A 24,309-nucleotide genomic window follows, 5' to 3' on the forward strand; every position below is an offset into this window, starting at 1 on the left:
TAAATTGTTGGCTAGATATCTGTCGAGATAAATTGATATTCATGGATTTTCTTACCTTTTCTTTCAGTTTCTGTGTAACCAAACAGAGTTGAATTATGCGTTTTCTGTTTTTTTTTAATTTTGTATTGAGAAAAAAAAAAAAGGAAAAAAGATTTTGCAATTTCTCTGTCTCAGTTTAAAAACAGAAGAAAAATGAATAATTTGTATAAGCAAGTAGTGGAATAGTTGAGAATACCGGATTAAGGTAAAACTGAGAATTCTCGAATAATCTCACAAACTTCAGAAAACGTTATTCTTCTTCAGAAGGAGGTTGGGTTTTATAAGATTACTCATTTGGGAACTGCTTTAAATGTCTGGAAGTGCTTTGAGAGAATATTTTTGAATTTCAAAAGCACTTGAGGTTCAAAGCCGGTTTCAGTCAATTAAAAGCACGCTACAAATGAGCAATAATACGAAATAAATAAAATCAAACCTTTGTCCACGAGACATGGAAACCTAAACCAAAACAAGTCCCTACAACACAACAAAATCTTTTCCCACAAGGTGGGATCGGCTGTGGGGATGCAACACGAGGATTTCCCAGGACGTCATCCACCCTAGTACTACTCTTGCCCAAACTCGTTTAACTTCGGAGTTCGAATGGGATCCGGTGCATGTGAGCTCGTATGATCACATCCCAAGGATTCGACGTCCGATAGGAGTGCCGGCTGTCGACTACCTGACGCCCTTCCCCTCCCTCCTCCTTTATCCGGACTTGGGACCGGCATTGTAAAATAAACTTACACAGGAGGAGTTAAACCAAAACAAGTCCCTACTTAAATATTATCTCTAAAATACTTTCCAATGCCCTGGTGGATAGGGCTTTCTATTTATCACACTGCATCCAGGTTCAAACCCCCTTAGTTTAAATTAAAATAGTAATATCGCTTGTAATCAAATGAATATTTTGTGTAAAAAATGATCAGGTTGCAAATGGGTACGTTGTCGAAGCATCAAGCAGGTGTAAAAGATAGGATTGGTGAATTACCAGAGGCCAGTTTCCTTCCTTCCAACAACATGTGCTGTGAGGACCACCGTTTTGTCCAAGAGATGGAAGAACAGATGGACTTCCCTCGCTACCAATCTAGACTTCGATGACAGAAGAGAATTTAATACTAATGAACCAGGTTGCTACAATTCAAATCGTTTTATGAATTTTGTTGACTCTGTATTTTTCTTGCGTGACTCATTAGACATTAACAAGTTCCGTCTTGCAATATCTGAATCCATGGATTTCTCTCGTATTGATGCTTGGATTTGCATTGCCGTTATGCGCAATGTTGTTGAACTTGATCTTGATCTTTCTGATGAAAGTGGTAGAGTTCTTGATTTTGAGATGCCTCAAAGCCTTTTTAAGAGCAAAACACTTACGATTTTGAGAGTGTCTTCAAATATTATTTCCTACTATCCTCCTACATCAGGGTGTTTCCCTAGTCTCCAGTTCCTTCACATTAGTGCTGATAATCCTTATAAGGAGTCAATAGAAAAGCTCTTTTCTTGTTGCCCTGTACTTGAATATTTGAGTATACATCTATCTGTTGGCCCCGGTTTCATCCACAAGATTAATATCTCTGCACCTCAACTGAAAACATTGCAAATATCTTTGGATGAAGACAATGAGAACAAGAACTACTTTTATATTAATGCCCCACAGCTTGATAATCTCAATCTCAAGGGGCGTGATTTGTCAAATTATTTTTTGCAGAATGCAATATCCGGAATCAATGCCAGTTTTGCTTTCAAATACCTTTCCAGAAATCAATTGTTCTCATTTCCCGAGCGTGCTCTGGCTGGAATTTCCAGAGTCAAGTATCTCTCTCTTTCGGCATATTCTTTGGACGTAAGTACACTGACTCTTGCTTTTACATTATCTTCGGTAGAGAATATATATGAGGGAAGAAACAAATCCCATGCATCTCTCAATTTTCATTCGTCTTAACCTGTTTTTTATTATCCTTCTCTGTTCTTCATGTTAAATTCCCTAAATTATGCTCATCAGCGTTCGGCACTTATCACGCCTCATCATAACCCTCTATTAATATGTGGACCTAATTTTTGATTAATTTCATTTTTTTTTTCTCTTAATTTTTATCGTTTGATTTTGGTACACTACTTTTCCTTGTTTCATTGGTTTGTATGAACATTGGACTTTGCCCCTTTGAGTAAACACCTGAATTATCACCGTATTGGATTGAATTATTCCCCATTCTTATAATTAACACTTGCCGTTCATCATGTGGTTATTATATTTGGGTTAATATATTATGCATAAGGAAAAGTTAAATTTTTGCATGATGTTCTGTTTGATTAATACTTTTGGTTCTTTCACCAAGGCCCAGTATCTCCCTGTTTTGGTTAACTTGACCAAATTGAAGCTGGTCCTTCATGAGTGTAAGTGCTGGGAATTGCTAGCAGAGTTGCTCCTCAGAGCACCGAATCTGGAAGATCTTGCCTTGGAAGATGTAAGTAAAATCGGTATTCGCTTATTCTATGCTCCACCGACATGCAGCAGCTCATAAAGTCAATTCTCGTTCCATTCATTCTGAGGAAGAATATTCAGAGGTACGGGAGTCGCCAAAGTTTCTACCTAATTGTTTATCTTCGCATCTCAAGACTATCTCCATTACGGGATTCAAGGGAAGGCCGATTGAGAGGGAAGCGGCTAAGTACATGTTGAGGAATGGTCATCTTTTAAATAAGATGACAATTTACACACATAGACGCCTTTTCTGCAAGAAAGAAGAATTATTGAAGGAGTTTTTGATGTTTCATAGGGCAATGACTTGTCAAGTTGAGTTTATTGAGATGAAGGTTTAGGTCACTACAAGGATTTGAGTTCAATGCATGTTTTGATGTGGAGTTTGTAAAAAACATATTGGCAGTGGCAGGCAACCTATTTCCAATCTGTTTGTGTTGGATTTAAGGATCGAATCTCTTTCGATTCGTTAACTCTAGTGAGATTTGATTGATATGCTCTCTGCAGAAAGGGACACTGTTGTAGAACCCGCATTTTTGTCTATTTCAATGAATAGAACCGTCTAATTTATATGTTTTCTCTCAAAGATCATTCTTGCAAAAGACCTCAAAATCATAACTATTTGCGCATGTAATGAATGGTTGTCGTTTTAGTGTTGGTAGAACAATTGATTGAGGTATTTCTCGGGAGGTTTTATATTCAAATCTCAACAATGGGGAGTTGACTACCAATAACTTTCCTTGCCGTCGGCAAGACTCGATTGAATGCACAAGACTCAATTTTATGTGAAAAAAAACCAAGGAGGGTCGTAGATGCTCAGCACTTGACACTATTGTGTAGTAGGTGTAGAAATATAGCTCAAATTTTCCGAAAATAAGAAATAAAAGATCATGGGCAAATTGTCAATGAATAAAAGTCCAAGGGGCCAATCGGCAGATTCCTCAAAGTAAAAGGGTCCATAGCGTTCTCTAGATTTTACTATCGTTTCTTAGCAACCAAGGACAATTTTACCGTGCAGCAAAAAAATAATCCGAAAATTTTTAGAACTGATACAAAGAATTTTACCCATAAGTGCCGAGAATGCTCTTATGAAATTGGTTAGGTCCACATTTGTTTCACGCACAATTTAACCTTCAAGAAGACATGAGTTGTTGACTACGACTTCTCTAAACTCCGCTGCCCATGTGAAAGAGATCAAACAAGGGAATTAAATATATGATTAATAACTCAATCTCTATCTTCAAGCTTTCCTAGTGAAGAACACCTTAATCAAGTAAGAAATCAAAATCAAATCCAATCAAGGATTCTATGAGATAATTTCGGGATATTATTAATTAAATAACCCACTCTACAACAAACTGCCGACACATCCCTCAGGACAATCACCCCATTGCCGGCCTTCTGCTCTATAAATAACCCATTCTACACAAACTCTAGTAAGCTTTTGCTACCCAATTAGGTCATAAACTGAAACTGATTTATCCATCGGAGCTCCATTAGGTACAAATTCGTTTTCATGAATTCATCTTAACAAATTCGTCAAAACTAAAGACGACGGATTTTTTGCTACCACATTTAAAACTCAGAGTAACTTTTATTTTTCTTAGCCACTTATCAGGTCATTGTTTTCCCAACTTTCTTTGGTTTCCTTACGTTCTGTTTGTTGCCTAGAATGTGAATCCAATAGAAAATAGGGTAACTTGTTTGTATGGATTTTTATAGCAGTAACAATCTGTATTGGTAATTTGCTTATTTCCATGAAGAAAGTAGCTAAATCATCTGTTATTTTTTATTTTCAAGAAATCTGCAACAAGACTAATCCTAATTACAATTTACAAGACTAACCAATAACGTTATGTTGATGGTAATTATTTACTGATCTTTTGTGTTGGATTAAAGATTCAACTCTCTTTGGTTTGTTTACTCCAGGGAGTTTGCAGAATGGGGTTGTGGTTTGTCGATTTGCAAGATCCACTCGGTATGTTTGGGCAAGGGACTTCCAAATTCCAAATTCTAAAGTATTGATACGGAGTTAATAAGTAACGGATTACAAAGTGTTAGATCAAAGAGATTTAGATATGACATTGCAAAATTGTAATCGTATGTCCAACATTGTAATGCTTTCAAAATGAGGTATGAAAAAAGGGTTTAAAATGTAATTGCACTAGGATTTAACAGAAAATAGACAAAAGTTGACAGAAGGTACATTGCTCTAAATCACAAACTTCAGGTGGTTATTAGTTTTAAAAAAAAAAAAATTCCACATGTAGTATTTGCGCACACAGGTAAAACATCATATGGTAAATGTGCAAAATTGTTTACCCCTACATTTGGTTAAAGAAATTTAAGTCATAAAAAAAAATCTAAAATTACGAAATTTGAAATTTGAAAATTGAAATGACGGAATTTTTATTTTTATTTTTAAATTGTGATTTTCTTATTTGCTTAGGCTTAAGAAACAATGGAATTTAAGTTCAAAATTTATGGGAATCTAGTCATTAATTTTTATATTTATATATGTTGTAAATGTGGTTAGCCCCCCATAACGATATTCGATTAATCCATGAGTGTGAAAAACACCAGATCGAGCATGAGTTAGTGGGTTTTGATTCATGCTAGCTCATCCACTTGTGTATAAAACCAACACAAGCAAAACACAACACAATAGAGAAATGTAAGTTATACCAAGGCTAGAGAGAAGAGAGAAAAATAGCAAGAGTTATCTTTACTTTTCTATTATTTTAGATAATGAAATAAACTAGTGATGCTGCCCTCGAGGGCGTAGACACACTCGTTGAACCTCGTAAATATCAGTTCTACTTTCCTAATGTTCTCAAAATGAGGACTTATGAGGATCAAATGCATATTAGCCATAAGATTATATTAATCTAGATAAAATACTTGAAATATTTCACAACTTAATAAAATAAAACCAACTTAAAATTCATGATCCATTAGAAAACCTCATTTTCTTGTTTTGCTTTAATTAAGTTATAAAATATTTTAAGTCTTTCGAGATAAACTAATATAATATGTTGTTAATATGCTTTTAGTCTCAATGGTCCTCAAAATGAAGACTTTAGGATAGCAGGATTTCCTAAATATTTTGCTTTATTTACTTTATATGCCAATATACATATATCAACTATTATACAACACGTTATCAGCAAGACAAACTTTTGTGTTAGTGAAGAACAACACCATAGATCCTTTGAAGCACTCTCTGCCTCTCACAACTCAGTTGAAATCTCACAGATAAGAAAATGTTCTTATTTTTTCATAACTCAATATCACTAATTTTCTTGATTGTAAAAATAACACAAACAGAAAGAATGAAGATGGTGGTGCAACACCAACTTTAAAAAAATAAGCCCTAACATTCAATGATAAAGAAGTAAAGGGTACAAGAAAAAAGGGAAAATAAGATTGTGACAAAAAAAAAAAATGAGGGTAACGATTGTCCGCTAGACCAGGCAAATGAGTCATGTTTGTCGTGTTCGTTTTGATTTCGTACAACATCTCTTATCCTAACGGGTCGTGTCGTGTCACACCCATTATTTTAACGGGTTCTTAATAGTTCGAGGTCACTTTACCCGTTAAAATTAATAGATAAAATGACCCTACCAGTTTAACCCATTAAGAAAAAAAAATATTTAAAATTTGCACATAACATTTTGTCACATAAATATTTCTTCCAAAACATAAAAGCACATTTGTGGTTAAGTACTACATATGCCAAAATAAGAATCTAATAAAAAAGTATCAATACACTACTACAAAATATCAAATATGCAAAGATATGCAAGATGAAGTTTTTCATTTCAAGGTTGTGGAATCTTTCTCAGAACTTAAAACATTGCCAATGACACTCAAAGCTTGCCTTGACAAAAAAAAAAAAAAAAAAAAAAAAATGAAACTCAAAGCTTGCATGTTGTTCTTTTTACAAATCCTTCAATTTTCTTCGTTCATCCTAGATAAATGGTATTGAAACTTTGGCTTCATCTATTGTTTTCAAAAGTTATAATGATAATGTTTTCAGTAAGGCTTTTCACATCAGAACTCTTTTCTGCATAAACTAAGTATAGAAAAACCAAACATTATAAATCATTCAAATTTTGAGAAGTTTATAAAAAATAATTATGAAAAAGAAATAAAACAATAGTACTATATCACATAAAAATATATTAGGTTTTGTGAAATTGTGATTGAGAATTAGGTTTTGTGTTTGTACTGCTGACTGATGTTGTAATTGGAATTCATACTTCAATAGTAGGGATTTAACCTCACAAAGGTGAGATTAAATCCTAAGTGCTCTTAATTATGGTAATTTTTTTGTGCTATAAAATTATTAAATTAATATTTTTCTTATTATGTTTTGGGTTACCTAGCGTGTATATTTGGACTAACCCGTTATATTAATAGGTTCTTATACGGTTACCGATAACGGACCGATTCATTATCACATCGATCCTGAAACCTGTTAATTTAGTATCGTTTCACGTCAGGTTAACTAGGTCGTTGCTAGAGCTACTGTCTTGTGAGAAGAAAGAAAAAGGAGAGAATTTCCTTCTCTTTGTTTTTGTTTTATTATATATATATATTAAAGACTATTTATATATATATATCTATATATATATATATGAATAGTGTAGCATTTTTGCCTTTATAAAGAACTTGGCTGCTGAAAAAATCAGCAGCAGCTCCTGCTACTAACAAATCACATATGGACATGTGTTCAATTTGTGATTAAAAAATCAATTACTTGGACACGTGTTCATTTGTGATTGGTTAACAACAGGAGCTACTGCTGATTTTTCAGCAGCGAAGTTCTATTATTCTTATAATACTAGTCATTATCTTTTAACTTTTGAAGTTTATGTGAATTATGTTAGATTAAAGCACTTGTCACAAGTTTTATGAGTGAGTGGAATTATTGACTTTACAATGATTTATTATTGTACCACATTTTGTTATAATGAGTATTTACTAGAAAATGAAGTTCCTTGATCCTAATTACATAAAAAGATCGGACTCCAAATTTCTTCATCAAAATTATAACCTGAAGTTTTTCTTTTTTTTGATAGGATCAATTGATAGAGCAACAATTCCTTAACTTAATTAAATTACAAAAAATCCTATGTCTACATGTTATTAAATAAGGAACAAAAGTTCCTTCATTCATATGAATGAAGACCAAAAGTTCCTCAATCTATGTACAATTAAGTATGGCCATAAATTCCAAAAAAATGAACATAAAAACTAATAATGAGATCTCAGGGGCAAATTACGAGTACAAATGTATAATGTCTTTACTTGAAGTTTAAAATATAAAAAATTATTTACAGTGGTGAAATTATCGCATGCAATGATTTATTTATTGCACTACATTTTGTTATGATGGGTATATACCGTACATGAAGTTCTTTGATCCTTATCATATAAAAAAGTCGGACTTGAAGTTCCTTGATCAAAATTAAGACTTGAAGTTCTTTTTTTATTTATTTTTTTGAATCAATTGAGAGAGTAACAATTTCTCAACTTAATTAAACAAGTGCCTCAATCCACATACTATTAAATGAGGGCTAGAAGTTCTTTGATTCATGTGAACAAGAATCAAAAGTTCCTACAATTCAGTGTGGCCATGAATTCCAAAAAATGAACATAAAGGCTACTAATGTAGATCTCGGGAGAAAATTACGAGTAAATATGTATAATGTTTTGATATGTAGTTTAAAATATAAAAAATTATTTATAGTGGAATTATTGTCATTTGCAATGATTTATTTATTGTAGAACACTTTGTTATGATAAGTATATAACGATATGTGAAGTTCCTTGATCTTCATCTTGTAAAAAGATCGAACTCGAAGTTCCTTGATCAAAATTAAAACCTAAATTTTTTTTTTTTCTGAATCAATTGAGAGAGCAACAATTCCTCAACTTAATTAAATGACGACCATAAGTGCCTTAGTCCACATAGTATTAAATGAACGCTAGAGGTTCCTTAGTCTATGTACAACTAAGTATGGGCATGAAAAAAAAAAAATATGAACATAAAGGTTCTAATAATGTAGATCTGGAGATTTAAATTCAAGTAAATATGTATAATGTTTTAACTTGAAGTTCAAAATATAAATAATGTTAATAACTTGAAGTTCTAACAGTTTGTGTAGACATGTTTATAGCAATGAATTTATTATCATACCTCACTTTCTTCCTTTTGGGAATAAGAAAATAGTAAACTTTAGTCTTAAGCATGAAATACCTTTCATGGGTTCTAAATGCCAAAGAATTCATATATTTAAGCGGATGATATTAGGAGAGACCCCAAAGGATGGTTTGAGGCCCCCAATCCCTGATTGTATACTTTCATCGTGACTTAAAAGCTCATTTGTACATTTTAGTCGGAACCAGAAGTTTCTATGGTTTCTTGTATCTAATAAACCGAACGAGAAGTTTCATGCATGTATAATAAATAAATAGATAAATAAATAAATAAGGAAATTGTTATTGGCACTCCAAAAATTTCATTTTACACTTTAAACTTTCTATATTTGGAAAGAAAAATACATTTGTGAGAAGTGTAGAATGAGATTTTTAGAGTTTCAATAACACTTCCCATAAATAAAATAGGTGCTTTTACGAAAGTTGATCTAGGTGAAGCCCTATAACTTGACAAACTCCAGGAGGGGGAAACACTGCGGTCTTTCAAAATCTAGCCACGAACCTTTGATGGTCATTTCGAATTTAACTTTCGAATTCGACTTTCGAATTCCTACAACTAGTCGAACTTTCTTCTCATATTCGTCGAATAATTAATTACAAGTATGTCCAATTCTCTATTTTCTTATTCCTCGAGTAATTCGTCTCGTTTTTTGCTTTTCAAGTTCTTTTAGGCTTTTTTTTTTAAATAAAAACTTACTAATATGTTGAAAGAACAATGAGAAGACCAATGCGTCCTTCAATTTAACAGATATATGGATGCTATCAAACGGCAGGGTTTAATTATTGATACATGCTGCTTTTAATCTTCCAAGGCTTAATTAATGAAACCGCTTAGGAAACGGGTAGAACAACTCTCATAAAAGGCGTGCATAAAGGTACACACTTGGTGTTCTCCATTTCTTTGTGGAATTTTCCCATCGTTTCTCAGGAACCAAACACAATTTTACCTTACTACTCACTGCCCGTATGGTATTTTCCTGGATCATTTTTCTGGTGTTTTATTTTCCAGTATTGTATTATTGTATTTATTAAGTTCTTGTTTTTTTCAATAAAATTTATAGTTATTCGGGTTTTTTTTCCTCTAATTTATTTTAAGATAAATGGGCATTTCATGCATTTTCCTTTAGATTTTCTGTAATTTTTGTTGTTGAGACATAATTTTCGTACGAAACATTAATACATCATATAATTTTCTCTGCTTCTTCTGTTTCTATTCACCATTAGAAAACAGATCTTTATTTTCCAACCCCTACTCAATTTTTTTTAATAGTTTACCACATTATCATATATTTATATTCAATATATAATTTACTGCTGGTTTTTCAATGTTTTACTCAAATTTTCCAATGGCCGAGTTACAAAAGTTACTCCCCGCAATCTTCTCTATGTATTTTATTTGGGTGTTCACCAACAATTGAGTGACAAAATGGCCAATTAGGGCACCAAACTATAAAAAATATTTTTAAGGGGCAAATGAAGAACATTTGCTCATATAGGAAAGTTTTTATTAATTTTCTATTAGTTTATTGGTCAATTATTTTTGTGGTTTGACCTATATTTTGAAGTTTGGAGAAAAATATTAGTTAATGGGTTTGTAAATTGGCTATTAAACCCTATATCCCTTTTTTATATTTCATTTTAGTTTATTTTTAGTTTTTAAATTTTGTTAAAGAAAATATGTTTTTTTCACTTTGATATATTTTTTAAATGTGACGACAGTAACACATTGTTACGATTATTTTTCTCACAATGTTTATTAGTTCACACATTTACAATTCTGTTTGCTGCAGAGACAAAAAAAGGACACCCTGGCGCTTATGGGGTTCTTATTTCTTAGCATTTCCCATCGTTTCCCGGCAACCAAACAGCTTTTACTACTCAGTAGCAGGGTAGCTTAGAGCACTTGTATTTTCCTGGGCCAGCCACCTGTCAGGTAATTTTCTCCCCAATACGTTTGAGTTACTTTTTTAGGATTGATTCCAAAATCAAATCCGGTTCAGTCATTTAAAAATATTTTTCAAACGACACTACAAATGAGCAATTATACACAATAAATAAAACAAACTTCTGTTCACATGACAAGGAAACTTAAACGAAATCATATCCCTAATTAAATAAAATCTCTAAAATATTTTCTAATACCCTGGTGGTTAGGGCTTTCTCTTTAACCCGCTGTGTTACATGTCTAAACCCCCTTAGTTTAAATTAAAATAGTAATATCGCTTGTAATCAAATGAATATTTTGTGTAAAAAATGATCAGGTTTCAAATGGGTACGGTATCGAAGCATCAAGCAGGAGTAAAAGATAGGATCAGTGAATTACCAGTGTCCCTTCTTTGTTACATAGTTTCCTTCATTCCAACAACGTGGGCTGTGAGGACCACTGTTTTGTCCAAGAGATGGAAGAACAGATGGACTTTACTCATTACCAATCTAGACTTTGAAGATAGCAGAGAATTCGAAACTGATAACAAGGTTTCATGAATTTTGTCGACCGTGTGTTTTTCTTGCGTGACTCATTAGACATCAAGAAGTTCCGTCTGGCAATATCGTATTCCAATGATTTCTCTCGTATTGATGCTTGGATTTGCATTGCCGTTATGCGTAATGTTGTTGAACTTGATCTTGATCTTCGTGATGTAAGTGATGGAGGAGAGGCTGATTTTGAGATGCCTAAACACTTGCAATTTTGAGAGTGTCTTCAAATGTTATTTCCTACGATCCTCCTACATCAGGGTGTTTCCCTGGTCTCAAGTTCCTTCATGTTAGTGCGGATAATCCTTATGAGAAGTCAATGGAAAAGCTCTTCTCCTGTTGCCCTGTACTTGAAAATTTGAGTACTGAAAACATTGAAATATCCATGGATGACGACTATGAGAACGAGAACATCTTTTATATTGATGCCCCACAGCTTGCTAATTTTCATCTCAAGGGGGCTGATTTGTCAAGTTATTCTTTGAAGAATTCAAAATCCATAGTCAATGCCAGTGTTGCTTTTGCAAACAAATTGCCTTTGTTTCCCAAGCGTGCAATTTCATTTCTGGGTGGCATTTTGTTTCCCGAGCGTGCAATTTCACTTCTGGCTGGAATTTCCAAAGTTAAGTATCTGTCTCTTTTGGCACATTCTTTGGATGTAAGCACACCACTCTTGCTTTTATTCTAGCTTCGGTACAGAAGATTATTTGAGGGAAGAGACGCATCTCATGCATCTCTCAATTTTCATTTGTCTTAAACTGTTTCTTGTTATTCTTCTCTGTTCTTCATGTTAAATTCCTCAAATTATGCTCATCAGCATTCAGCACTCATCATGCCTCATCATAACTGTATTGCTGATCTATTTTTTGATTAATTTCATTATTTTCTCTCTTAAATTTTATTGTTTGGTTTTGGTAAGCTACCTTGTTTCATTGGTTTATATGAATATTAGACTCTGCCCCCTTGAATACTCACCTGAATTTTCACCGTATTCCGTTGAATTATTCCCCATTCTTAGAATTAACACTTGACATTCATCATGTGGTTCTTATATTTGGATTAATATATTATGTTTAAGGAAACTTTCAATGTTTGCATGATGTTCTGTTTGATTAATACTTTGTATCTTTCATATGGGTCCGGTATCTCCCTTTTTTCGTTAACTTGACCAAATTGAAGTGGGTTCTTCATGAGTGTAAGTACTGGAAATTGTTAGTAAGGCTGCTCTACAGAGCACGGAATCTGGAAGATCTTGCATTGGAAGTTGTAAGTAAAATCTATTCACTTGTTCTACGCTCCACCAAGATGCAGCAGCTCATAAAGTCAATTCTCATTTCATTTATTCTTTTATTGTCAGGAAACTTATTCTGAGGAAGAATATTCAGAGGTATGGGAGCCGCCAAAGTTTCAGCCTATTTGTTTGTCTTCGCATCTCAAGACTATCTCCATTACCGGATTCAAGGGATGGCCGGTTGAGAGGGAAGCAGCAAAGTATTTGTTGAGGAATGGCCATCTTTTGAATAAGATGACAATTTATACACATAGACACCTTATCTGCAAGAAAGAGGAATTATTGAAGGAGTTTTTGTTGTTTCATAGGGCAATGACTTGTCAAGTTGAGTTTATTTAGATGGAAGTGTAGGATTATGCCGTGGAGTTTGTAAAAGCACATTGGCAGGCAACCTATTTCCAATCTTTTTGCGTTCGATTTAAGAATTGAATCTCTTTAGATTCGTTTGACTAGTGAGATTTGATTAATCCTGGTGATATCCCTATGCAGAAAGGGACACTGTAGAACCCACATTTTATTCTACTTCAATGAATAGAACCGTCTAATCTTTATGTCTTCTCACCAAGATCATACTATTTATGTTCAGAATGAATGTTTTGTCATTTTACTATTACTTGAAATACTATGTTCATCTATTTTCTTGTTACAACTAGATGTTGTAGTGATTTTGAATGTCTCTAGGTTTGACAGTGCCTACATTCTAATGGTATTTCTGTTTACTTTATATTCGAATCTCAACAATAGTGAGTTTGCAACTAATTCATTCCCCATCCCCTTAGTGTAAATATATCGTTGTATAAAAAAAAATTCTTAGAAGGACAGGAGACGACCAAACGTTGCATCCATGTTCGGCAAGACGCGAATGAATGCGCAAGCATAGCTTTCGCCAACCAATGTATATCACGCATACGGAAACTTTAAATTTCTGCATGAGTTTGTTTGATCAATACTTGTTTCTTTCACCAAGGCTTGGCATCTTCCCGCTTTTGGTAATCTGACGCAATTGAAGCTTGTTCTTTGTGATTTCAACGACTGGGATTTGCTGGCAGTGCTTAAATCTTTTACTGTCAGGATACCAAATACAGTAAGAAGTTTCCAAAGCTTCAATGGAACCAACCAACGAACGTGCCTACGTGTTTGTTGTCACACCTCAAGACTCTGTCCATAAAGGGACTCAAGGGACGGCGGGTTGATATGGAGGTGGCAAAGTATTTGTTACACAACGGTTGTCTTTTAAGTAAGAAGACAATATATGCAGATAGAAGTGTTTGATACCAGAAGGAGGAGTTATACAAGAAAATTTTGATGTTTCATAGGACAAGTAGGACTTGTCAGGTTGAGTTTATAGAGAAGAAAGCTTCAAAAGTTGTTGTTTAGGATTTACTGAGATTTGGGTTTAACTCTGTTTATTTACTAAGATTTGATGGTAATTATTTGCTTATCTTTTGTGTTGGATTAATGACTGAACTCTTTCTTTACTCCAGAGAGTTTGGTTATGTTTGGACAAAGGACTTTCAAATTCTTGAATTCTAAAGTATTTGATACAAAGTTAATAAGTGATAGATTACAAAATGTTAGATCAAAGAGATTAAAAATGCAGTTCGCTAGCATTACAAAGATATGTGGGAGATATTTTCAAATCTCTACTTAGAAGGTGTCATTTATGGATCCCTCTTAGATACCTCTTAATAATGCAGTTCTATTCCCTTATGTCAAGGGAGAAGACACCTTGGTGCACAAGGCTTGTGTCACGGATAGTTGGATACGACATTGCAACTAAATTATAATCGTGTATATGACATTGTACTGTTTTAAAAATGAGGTATAAAAGTGGAAAATACTTAAAGGGTTTAAAATGTAATTGCGCTATAAACATAAGATACCGTAATGTACCATTCTACATGTTATATATAATAAAGGTGGATAACAAATCGATATGTCCCACTTCGTATTAATAGAAAAACAAATCCATGTATTATCAATTACATCAAATAAAGGTTTCTTCATGTTCTTCTTTTGGGGCTAACTTTATCATCGTTGAATTTAATGTTATAATATGAGCATAAGTCTAGCTATATTTCCGCTAAATGTTTGAGTTCAAATTGGTTTGGAACAGTCTTATATATAAAGGATTACAAGTTATAATTCGCATTGAATTGGGTAGCGTATAAATTGGTTTTTACCACATATTTTGTAATCCGTATAATAAGCGACATTCGTATATTGATATAATTATATATACTAGTATTTGCCTACACACTTTGTGTGTATGAACACATTGTTTTAGAAAATGAGAAGGGGAGAGAGAGAACGTGGGTGGAATGAGAGGTTTTTGTTTTTGGTTTTATTTATTTATTTATTTATTTTTAATATTGAAGGTATTTTAACATCACTTGTAGGTGAGGCTTTAATAAAAAATAGTAAAATTTGGACATGTGAAATTACATTATTGCCCATCATTTTTTTGTGTGATAGAAGACTAATTTGTCTTTTCACCCTATTTTGGTTGACAAAGAGGGACCAAGATCCTTTCTTGAGCAAAGGGAGAGGATCCTCCTGACCAAGCTCATCGAGCCGTTGAAATTTTATCTAATGACTATAATTATTATAACTTTTAGAACGGTCCCTGTTTGTAGTCATTAGATAAAATTTCAACGGCCTGATGGGCTTGATCAGGAGGATCCTCACCTTTTGTTTAGGAGAGGATCCTGATCTGACAAAAAGGGTTTCATTAATTAGTAGAGATAAAGATGGCCCTTAAACCCTTACATAATTCTCTTGTTATCCTCTTGCTTTTCGCCGCTTTTGTACTCCCAAAGACGACCCTCTGCGACAATGGAAAAGAGCAGTCCCGTAAGCCATGCAAGACAAGTAACTCAAGTTGGGGAGTCTTCCAACTCCATGAAAGTCGACGGTGATCAGAAGGATTTTGTTTGTGAAATATGCGTCGAGTCCAAGGCTGCATCCGAGTCGTTTGGCATTAAAAGTTGCAGGCATTCATTTTGTACGGACTGCATGATCAAATACGTGTGCTCCAAGCTTCAAGAGAACGTCACAACCATCGGTTGCCCTAATCCTGACTGTGCGTTGGGAACACTAGAGCCCGAGCACTGTCGTTCGATCCTACCCGCCAAGGTGTTTGAAAGGTGGGGTACTGCATTGTGTGAGGCTGTGATTCCTGCCTCTCAAAAGTTTTACTGTCCCTTCAAGAATTGCTCCCTAATGTTAATTATTGATCATGACGAGAACGAGGTTGTGAGACAATCGGAGTGCCCTAATTGTAAGAGATGCTTCTGTGCGCAATGTCTGGCTCCTTGGCACGTTGGGATCGACTGCGCTGAGTTTCAGAAATTGAATAAGGATGAGAGGGAAGCTGAAGCTATCATGCTGAGGAACCTCGTTAACAAGAAAAATTGGAGGAGATGTCCCAACTGTAGGTTCTACGTGGAACGAACGGAGGGTTGCAATCTCATGGTGTGCAGGTCAGTTTTGTACTAGCTTTTTGTCTAGTGGCTCTTAAAATTACTCCATACAGTACCGTTTCAAAATTTTTATTACAGTGGCCTATCAATTTCTATTTACTGTGGATTGATTGCAGGTGCGGAAGTTATTTCTGCTACAGATGCGGTAAAGTTTATTTGGAATGCAGGTGTGGAGTTAATGCTTGTTGCATTCCTCTGCTGTCCTGTTTGTGTTGTTTGCGTTGGAGGCGCCGGCAGTGAGACGGTTTATTCCTCCAGTAGAGGCAAAACAAGCAGATCCGCCTCCATTGCTTGTAATATTGGCAGCTTTGACAGCCCACCTCAGCTGACACTTGACATGTTCTACAGTCTTTGGTTATTAGAGATACTTGAGTTTTTTTATTGTTCTTTTTGGATGAATGCATGAGCGAGTTTTTTAGAGTGCCAAAAGTTGTTTGAGCCAACACAAATTTGGGTTCGAGCTCGTTGGAATTTTACATACTTCTTGTCAATGTTGAACATGTTTAAAGTCATCGATCAAGTTCATCCTCCCAATGTTTACATACTTTTTTTCTGATCAGTGAAGGTGTGTTTGTACTGCGTCTAGCTAGCAATGTTTAGTGATTTTGCCTCATTTCCAACAATGGCTTTGTTGTGGTCTTGCTTGATGGAGATGACACCGCGTATGTCTCAAGATAGGTCTGTAGCGTTATACGCCATCTTTGTGACAGATTTGTTCTGGTGGTACTTATGCTTGTACGATAGTGATTGTGTTTGTGGTAACCATTTAGGGGATTATCTATTACGTTTGTTTGTGCAAATGATCTCCATATTAACTAATAGATTGCTCATTAGAGAAAATATACAGATGTTGCCGATTAGCGGGGGCGGGCAGGGGGGCGTTGCCATAGCCGGTGACTCCTCAAGGGCAAAGAAAGTGTCTCACAGGCTTTCATACGTCTTTCGAGGCCAATACGCTTAGGTCGTTCTTTCGTTTGAAGGGCCCTCGAAGCCTTTCAAAGTTTGTTACTAGAGGCATTGATCTTCATCAGAGTTTTTCAGATTTGATCCATGGTAAGGGTAGCTTCGCCAACGGGAGTGTCGTCGTGTCGTGGAGCGACAGAGACGCATGGGTGTTGGTCTGAGGTAGACATGATGTGGTGGAGTGATTTGGTCAGGGTAATATGAGTTCACTATCAATGAAACTGAAAGCACCAATTATTGGAGCTAAATTCGCGCACCACTGTATGTGGAGGAGATGCACAAACTCAACCACATACAAAAGACTAAGTGATCGTAAGATCACCTGGACACCAGTGGGGTACCGGCCAAAGGCTCTTAGAAAGTCAAGTTAATAAGCAATTTATGGGACTTAAATAGTGGGTAAGAGAATAAAGTATGTGATAATTGTGTTATCAGAGATAAACCTTAGAAATGAGTATTTATACTAGTCGAAAGAGACTCCTTTTACTATATAGAATTCGTATCAAAACAATGAGAATCCAAAAAGATATCACGGAGTAGATATTGCATCCTATAAAAAGTGTGATTACTTACCGCACGACAATCCCTAGATTGTAGAAATCTTCAAGAATATAGAAAACTTGTTTGATCCCCAATCGGATTAGTTTCCGTATACTAACATGCTTGTCTTAAAGTCACTTCCCACTTTCCTAATTCTTTTACCGTCAGAAAACAAAATGTGATGAAGAATGTTCAGAGCTTCGATGGAACCAACAAGCGGGTCGTGCCTATTTGTTTGTTGTCACATCTCAAGACTATCTCCATGCAGGGATTCAAGGGACGCCGGGTTGAGATGGAAGTGGCTAAGTAGTTGTTAGAGAATGGTAATCTTTTAAACAGGGTGATACTTTATGCCTGTGAATTGGAGCGGAGCTGGTGCAAGAAACAGGAGTTATACAAAGAGTTTTTGATGTTCCATCGGGCGAGGACTTGTAGAGTCGAGTTTATCGATATGTAAATTTAGGTCTTACAAGTTCAACGTTTGGTTTTAGAATGATTAATTCATGATTATGTTATCAAACTTGTAAAAGAATTGCAGTTGGTTGTGTTTGATTTGCGTGATTAAATCTCTTCAGCTTCAGTATCTCTACGAAAATTTGATTAATATATCGCGACATGCGCTTGTCTATTACGGTATTCACTCATACATTTTAGTTCATACATTAAATCATTGAAATAGAATGTAGAATTAATGAACACAATGTTAATCTAAACCACATGAGGGGTTGATAAAAGAAAAACCTACATATCCAAAGAGCACGTTGTTCTAGCCAACTTGGGGTGATAAGCTCTCGGTTTGACATTTGGGTGATGTATTGAAACGATGTGTAAAACAGAGCAGTTCGGAGGCACAGGTTGAATGAAAATTTGAGCAAATGATTGAAAATCAGAACGATACGATTTCTTTGTATATTTTTGTTGTTCGCCAAAACTTCCTCCAAAAGTCAATACTGCACCTTATAACATCCAAAACTCCGAGCAACAGAATTAACATGATGCTTTAACTATTCTTTCTTTTCGTTTATTTTTGGCTTTCTTTGATTTTTTTTTTTTTTCACTCTACGAGTAACGTAGTGACCCTATGATATATACATTGTACCTCTTTAAAGTTAAACTGGAACAATCATGTCTCGGCTGGTGCCGGAACAGAATCGCCATGCGTTTCCTCTTCTTCCTGCTCTTCAGTATCACCTTCAAGAGGACTTTGATCTACTTGCGTTGTGAAGTTCAGTGGCCCTTGTGGTGTTCCAAAGAGTGCGGTGAATATCTGTCTGTGGCATTCATCACAAAAGTAGATGTAAGTGAAATGGCCCTCGTATGGGAGCTTATGCACTGCAGCTCCTGGTAAAATCCGGTGCACGAAGTCAGTCATCGATGGCGGGACCACCTTATCATCCATCCCCTGTCAAACAGTGGAGAAAATGCCCATGATTAATACTTGATTTAACAGGAAATTTATACATCGGATAAGAAATACTAAAGGCCCCTGTATAATTTTGACCAAAGCCATCCAATGGCCGGAGATTCGTTGTGGTTACAAGGAAACAACTATCACCAGCAATCTGTATACGAATATGTTACGGCATACACTAGTTTCTGAACCTAAGAACAATCTCACATTCTTCTAGTAAAATTCATCTCTTGACGAACTCCAAAAAATTGTCATGTAAACTTTTTGTATTAGCATGAGCGAAAGCACCTCAGTGAGAGCAATCCCTGTCAAATGACTGATCTCATTGCTATCTAGGAGTCTACTCAACATATTACCAGTCTTATATCAAAAATTTCCAAGTCGTTAGCAGTAAAACAATCGAAAAACAAACATGTAAATGACGGAGATGCTTCAGACCTGCCATATGTGTATTGGGCCAAGGAAGCCAATTAATTCCTCCTGAGAGGTGAGCATGGCCTTGAGCCAATTGAGCCAATTGAGCACGCCTTTCCCCTGTTCTTTCTTCTGCAATTTGAGGTCTGCAAGGCTGAAACCCCAATTTGACACTTGTAAAACAGCTTCCTCCACAAAGGGTTTTGCATTTCCCTGCCTAATTGATTCTTCCACATCCCTTTGCCAGAATTCTTCGTAGATTGGGTCTTCCATTAGAGCTTTATCCTGGAGAAATTCAAGATGAAGTTTTGAATAAGAATCCATACAGGTAAGATAATAATCTTACCTTGGCCTTTCGTTTATTCTAAAAGTAACACACTGACAAAATGGGAGCCCAATTTCCAAATTAGAGTGGAATGGAAGCCAAACCTTCTAAAAATTCTCGAAGCATCATATTCCAGGTCTACACAAATTAATTTTAAGACAATTTGGAAAATCAACTAAAGATGATGCTTTGCTACAGGTTTAGGATATACAAATCAAACATGAAACTCTTTCGGCATCGTTAGAAGAGAAGAACTATACAGTCCGATTATGTGTCCATATGCCTAGTTACATATGCAGCTTATGCGTTTATGTGGAAATTAAAATTTAGTTGCCAAATTTGTCGACTTTTCAACAAGTAAACAAAATGATGAACAAAGATCCTCACCCTCTTTCCCAGAGACAGTGACAGCCATCTATCAATTTGTCCATGCTTTCCAGATAAGAAGCTTCTGTGATAGAAGTAAGAAAGAAACCTAGGAAACCTCCTAGCCAAAAAGTACATAAATTTTCTGTTTCGCGTCCACTTCTCCCAGGTTCTGCGCCTCTCTTCCCTATTCATGATTGAGTCATACGGATTAACCATTGGAGCAAACATGGCTGCACCTGCGAGTTAGACCGGTAGGGATCATAAGAAAATGCTTCTGAATAGAATACATTAGAGATCCAAATTTCCGCAAAACATGTTACTCATCCCAGTTACATGAATATTGATTTGATCAAAGACTTGTCATACATTAGAAATTAGCTTTATCCCATATCAGGCTATGATATTATAATGCTTGTTACGAAAATCTAGCAACATCTCACCCACGTAAATGTAGAAATCTTCAGGCTTATATCTTGCATGAAAATCAGAAATTTCAGACTGCATGGCAAAACTCAAGGTCATTGCCAGACTGAATAGCACTCGAGGCTGGCTGCACACATATTCCTCTGTGGCAATGCCACTCGAAATACAGTGACAGCTTCGAATTTGTGCCCATATTCTTCATCGTTGACATACTTGAAATTTTTTACTATGGAAATATCATATAGAAGAGACATTAATACCTGCAAGTCTATCAGGAATGTATCTGAGCGCTGCCCAAGCATGCATACCTCCGCTGGAGTATCCCACAACCCAAAACTTGTCATGCACACCAACAGCATCAGCTAAGAGCAACATATCGATTGCAGAAGATTCAAGGTTTCTGTCGGGGTGAGGATCACTCTCTCCAAAACCAGGAAGATCATATGTCAATAAGCGAACGCCAAACTCTTCCAACAGGGAAGCCTTGAGTCCAGGTATTCCTAATGTTCAAAACAATGACACAAAACTAAGAAATTGCACAATGTGCATTAACAGAGAGGTTATCTGTTTGCTTTCAACATCCAAAATGTGCAACCTGCAAGGCGGGACGAAAGGAAAGAATGTGGAGCAATGATTGAAAACCTAGCTCTGTCAGCCGGAACGCCTTGCTCCTTGTATGCTATGAATCTACCATCTGGAAGCATTACGCGGGCAGCACTCGGAGGATGAATGTAGATCTTCTTTACTTCCGAGGCAGGACTGGAAGGAGTGGTTTCGGTATTCACATACACCACTGGAAATTTGAAAATCCGTGTCAGTAAATGCACATTTATTTTAAAGACCCAATTACAAATTCAAACAAAAAAGGACCCCATGAATCAATCAATGTCAAATTTCAAATGTTGTAATGCGCTCCACAACAAATTTCTAGCACCGTGAAACCAAATATGTTGTAGGAAATTTTTCTCGGAAAATTACCAGGATTTCCAGAATTTCTGTTTGGTTAGAAAATTTCCAAGATTTCCAGGATTTCTGTTTGGTTCTTGAGAAAGGATATCATGGAGATTTAGTAAGCTCTGTTGACCACTTGGTACGACTCCCTCGGGATCCGAAAATGAAATAAATTAAAATAGTGACATTTTCAAGTCATATTTCCTTCATTTTCTCAGAAACCAAACACAAGATAACATTTCAGAATACAGGACAAAATCCCGAGTAAGAAAATTTTCCAGTTCATGTCTTAAAAAAAAATTGAATTTCATAGAAATTAAGCATAACTTATCCAACAAAAGAATCTATTAGTCCTGAATTTTCTCAGCAACCAAACAGTGGATAAAAAGCCACGAAACTCGGTTTCCTCCTCCCCATCTTCTCGACAATCAAACACAACACACACACTCACGCACCTGCTAAAGCAAGAATCGTGATGGAGACAATCACCGACCAAGCATGGATAGGATTCTTATCCTCCGGCAGATACTCGTTCACGATTCCCAATTTCCCGCGAAGCTGCGTCATTCTCTTCCCCAAGAACGACTCCCTCACCTTTCCCAAGCTCCTGCCCAACACCGCGTCCCGATTCCCTAGGCTCTGCCGCACTATATCCCTGCATCCTTTCCCGAACTCCACGGCAATCTCCGCCGCCGCCTTCGAGAACTCCCGCACAAGTCCCCCCAGCGTCTCCGGCGGCACCGGCTCCCTCGCATTGGGCCACACGGGCGCACCGCCCGATGCGACGCCGTACGCTGCCCTTCCCACGCTGCTTCCGCCCCCGTTTACGAGATCATCGGGTCGCCACGGCCTGGGCCGGTCCGCGTAGAATTCGGGTCCAGCGTCCGGCTCCGACATTGGATCACACAGCAACAACGAAGAAAAACGGAAGAAAAAAATGGAGAGTTGAAAATTGAGAGAGAGGTTTTTTTATTTTTTTATTACATTGAGAAGAATAAAAAAAGAATTCCAGAAAATAAAAAGGGAATAATGTGGGAGAAATTGAGCGTGGAAAGGTAGAAAACAGGTGTTGAAAAGTAGAGTGAGAAGATGAGAGTGGGTGGCTTTTTGGTTTCTTGCAGTTGCAGTGTAATTCCCTTTCTTGTTTTCCGGAACTTTCCTATTTTACTCTTGTTTTTATTTGCTTTTAACTATTGTTTTGACAATAGTGATTTTTTAATGTATTCGAAACACACGTCATATGTTATTATAAACGTGAAATTTTTATTTTGAAATTTTTCTTCAATTATACAGTGACATATGACGTATATATCCGTATTTCAAACACACCGAATGACAATTTTTTCATTCTTGAACTTTTCACTTTAGCTCATGAGAATCATTAATCAAACATTTAAACCAAGTCTTAATTACATTTATTTTTGGCAAATTGTTTTTAAAATTTAGATATAAATAAACAGTTTTGATCATCTTGCTACTTTAAAAGTGCGAAGAAGAATCGAAATTATTAAACGTAAAGGGAATCTTGTTGGGCAATGGTATCCTTTCCATCTTGCAATTTGGGTCCGATACTTTTTATTTCGTCGAATTAATTTCTGTAATATTTTTATTCTTAGTTGATTTTGGATTGCGTGGGATCTGGTGCCTTCGTGCGCCGTGAGGAATGGGTAATTTTAGTGGGGCCGGGAGTGAGCGTGAGGCTGAGATGGACGGTGGAGATCTGTCCTGACAGTGCGTCAGTGGAATAATAGTGGAAGTGGCGGTTGTTGGGTAGTAACGACCACCATCGCGTTTTGTTGCATGCACGCACTCTCCTTCTCCTCGCGATCCTGATGATTTCCTTGCTTTCAGCGCCAGCGCGGGCCACGTCATCGGAAGGAACTTTTTTGCTGTCATCCACAATGTTATAGGAAATAATTGAGTATTGATTCAAGTCACGTGGGCAATCTAATCTAATATCGAATTGGTTATTTACTAAATTCGATCTAAGATATTTTACTTATAAATTAAAAAAAATCTTATCAGATTGTAGTACTAAGTGGTTACTAAATTCTTTACTAACTATCTAAATAGCTGAACTTGTCACAGTTTGTTTTAATAGTCAGTTCATATAACTCTTATAAAAATTTACATTCATAATAAAAGGTTTAAAATGATAAATTAAAGATTGGAATTCTAACGGACTTATCTAAACTAATCACTATTTCACATTTTGATAAATTTAAAGCTCCAATTAAATTCAAAAGCAAATATTAATTCTTCAATTATCTCCATATTAAAATAAAGAAATGCTAAAAAAATTCTTAAAAGTAGGACTTGAATCTTTATCATCTATGTTTTTTTTTACAATACGAAATTAACGTTAAATTATGAGTTGACATAAAATTCATGAAGAATCTCACTTCAACAGAGTTTCCTTAACATTTTTCTAAACTAAAATATTAATTAATTTCTAACACATCCGGTCCGGGCCCCCACATCCTAGGCCTGACTACCACATCCTGGGCTCGACTCCACCGTAACACGATATGTTAGCTTTGGGCCCCAATCACGCCCTCACGATTTTGTTTCTAGGAACTTAGACGAGAACTTTCCAGTAGGTCACCCATCCTGGGATTGCTCTTGTGCGAAGTCGCTTAACTTCGAAGTTCCGATGGAATCTGAAGCTAGTGAGTTCCCAAAAGGCCTCGTTCTAGGTAGAGATAGAAATATACATATAAGGCTAACATAATCCACTCCCCTAAACGATGTGAGATGCTACAATTTCCCTAAAAATTTGACCATTTTTTTTTTCTCTGGTGAGTTTAGAAACTTTAGTCGCTGGCTTGGGTTCAAATGATTGCAATAGAGTGGTAGTAAAAAGGAAAATTATCACGAAATAACATAGAGTCAAGATATTTCGATATTTTATTTGGTCAAAGAGTT

General features: G+C 35.9%; 3 protein-coding genes, 1 non-coding gene and 1 pseudogene across 4 annotated transcripts; 3 read left to right on the forward strand and 2 right to left on the reverse strand.

Annotated features, from left to right (window-relative positions):
• Window positions 1–558: 558 nt before the first annotated feature.
• LOC125470492 lies at window positions 559–677 on the reverse strand. Its single transcript, XR_007252775.1, has one exon. It is a non-coding gene; the product is annotated as a 5S ribosomal RNA (ribosomal RNA).
• Window positions 678–1,006: 329 nt separating this feature from the next.
• LOC103930648 (F-box/LRR-repeat protein At3g59200) lies at window positions 1,007–3,085 on the forward strand (the record flags this gene model as incomplete). The annotated part of the gene is made up of 2 exons (XM_009340013.3): window positions 1,007–1,879; window positions 2,373–3,085. Coding segments are annotated over 2 exons (1,059 nt in total), but the record flags the coding sequence as incomplete, so codon positions are not given.
• Window positions 3,086–10,878: 7,793 nt separating this feature from the next.
• Window positions 10,879–12,691, forward strand: LOC103930668 (annotated as a pseudogene).
• A 2,650-nt stretch (window positions 12,692–15,341) lies between these two features.
• Window positions 15,342–16,317, forward strand: LOC103948993 (E3 ubiquitin-protein ligase RSL1-like). The gene is made up of 3 exons (XM_018647874.1): window positions 15,342–15,988; window positions 16,067–16,133; window positions 16,216–16,317. Exons 1-3 carry the CDS (start codon window positions 15,342–15,344, stop codon window positions 16,315–16,317), a joined length of 816 nt encoding a protein of 271 aa, XP_018503390.1.
• Window positions 16,318–18,370: 2,053 nt separating this feature from the next.
• Window positions 18,371–22,494, reverse strand: LOC103930650. The gene is made up of 6 exons (XM_009340015.3): window positions 21,840–22,494; window positions 21,029–21,226; window positions 20,694–20,933; window positions 20,029–20,246; window positions 19,341–19,601; window positions 18,371–18,893 (listed from the first exon to the last, which is right to left on the reverse strand). Exons 1-6 carry the CDS (start codon window positions 22,279–22,281, stop codon window positions 18,615–18,617), a joined length of 1,638 nt encoding a protein of 545 aa, XP_009338290.2. The 5' UTR covers window positions 22,282–22,494; the 3' UTR covers window positions 18,371–18,614.
• Between the last annotated feature and the right edge of the window lie 1,815 nt (window positions 22,495–24,309).

The sequence above is a fragment of a genome, unplaced genomic scaffold, assembly GCF_019419815.1.
Source record: "Pyrus x bretschneideri cultivar Hongxiangsu unplaced genomic scaffold, Pyrus_bretschneideri_v1 Contig5, whole genome shotgun sequence".
NCBI classification, from domain to species: domain Eukaryota; kingdom Viridiplantae; phylum Streptophyta; class Magnoliopsida; order Rosales; family Rosaceae; genus Pyrus; species Pyrus x bretschneideri.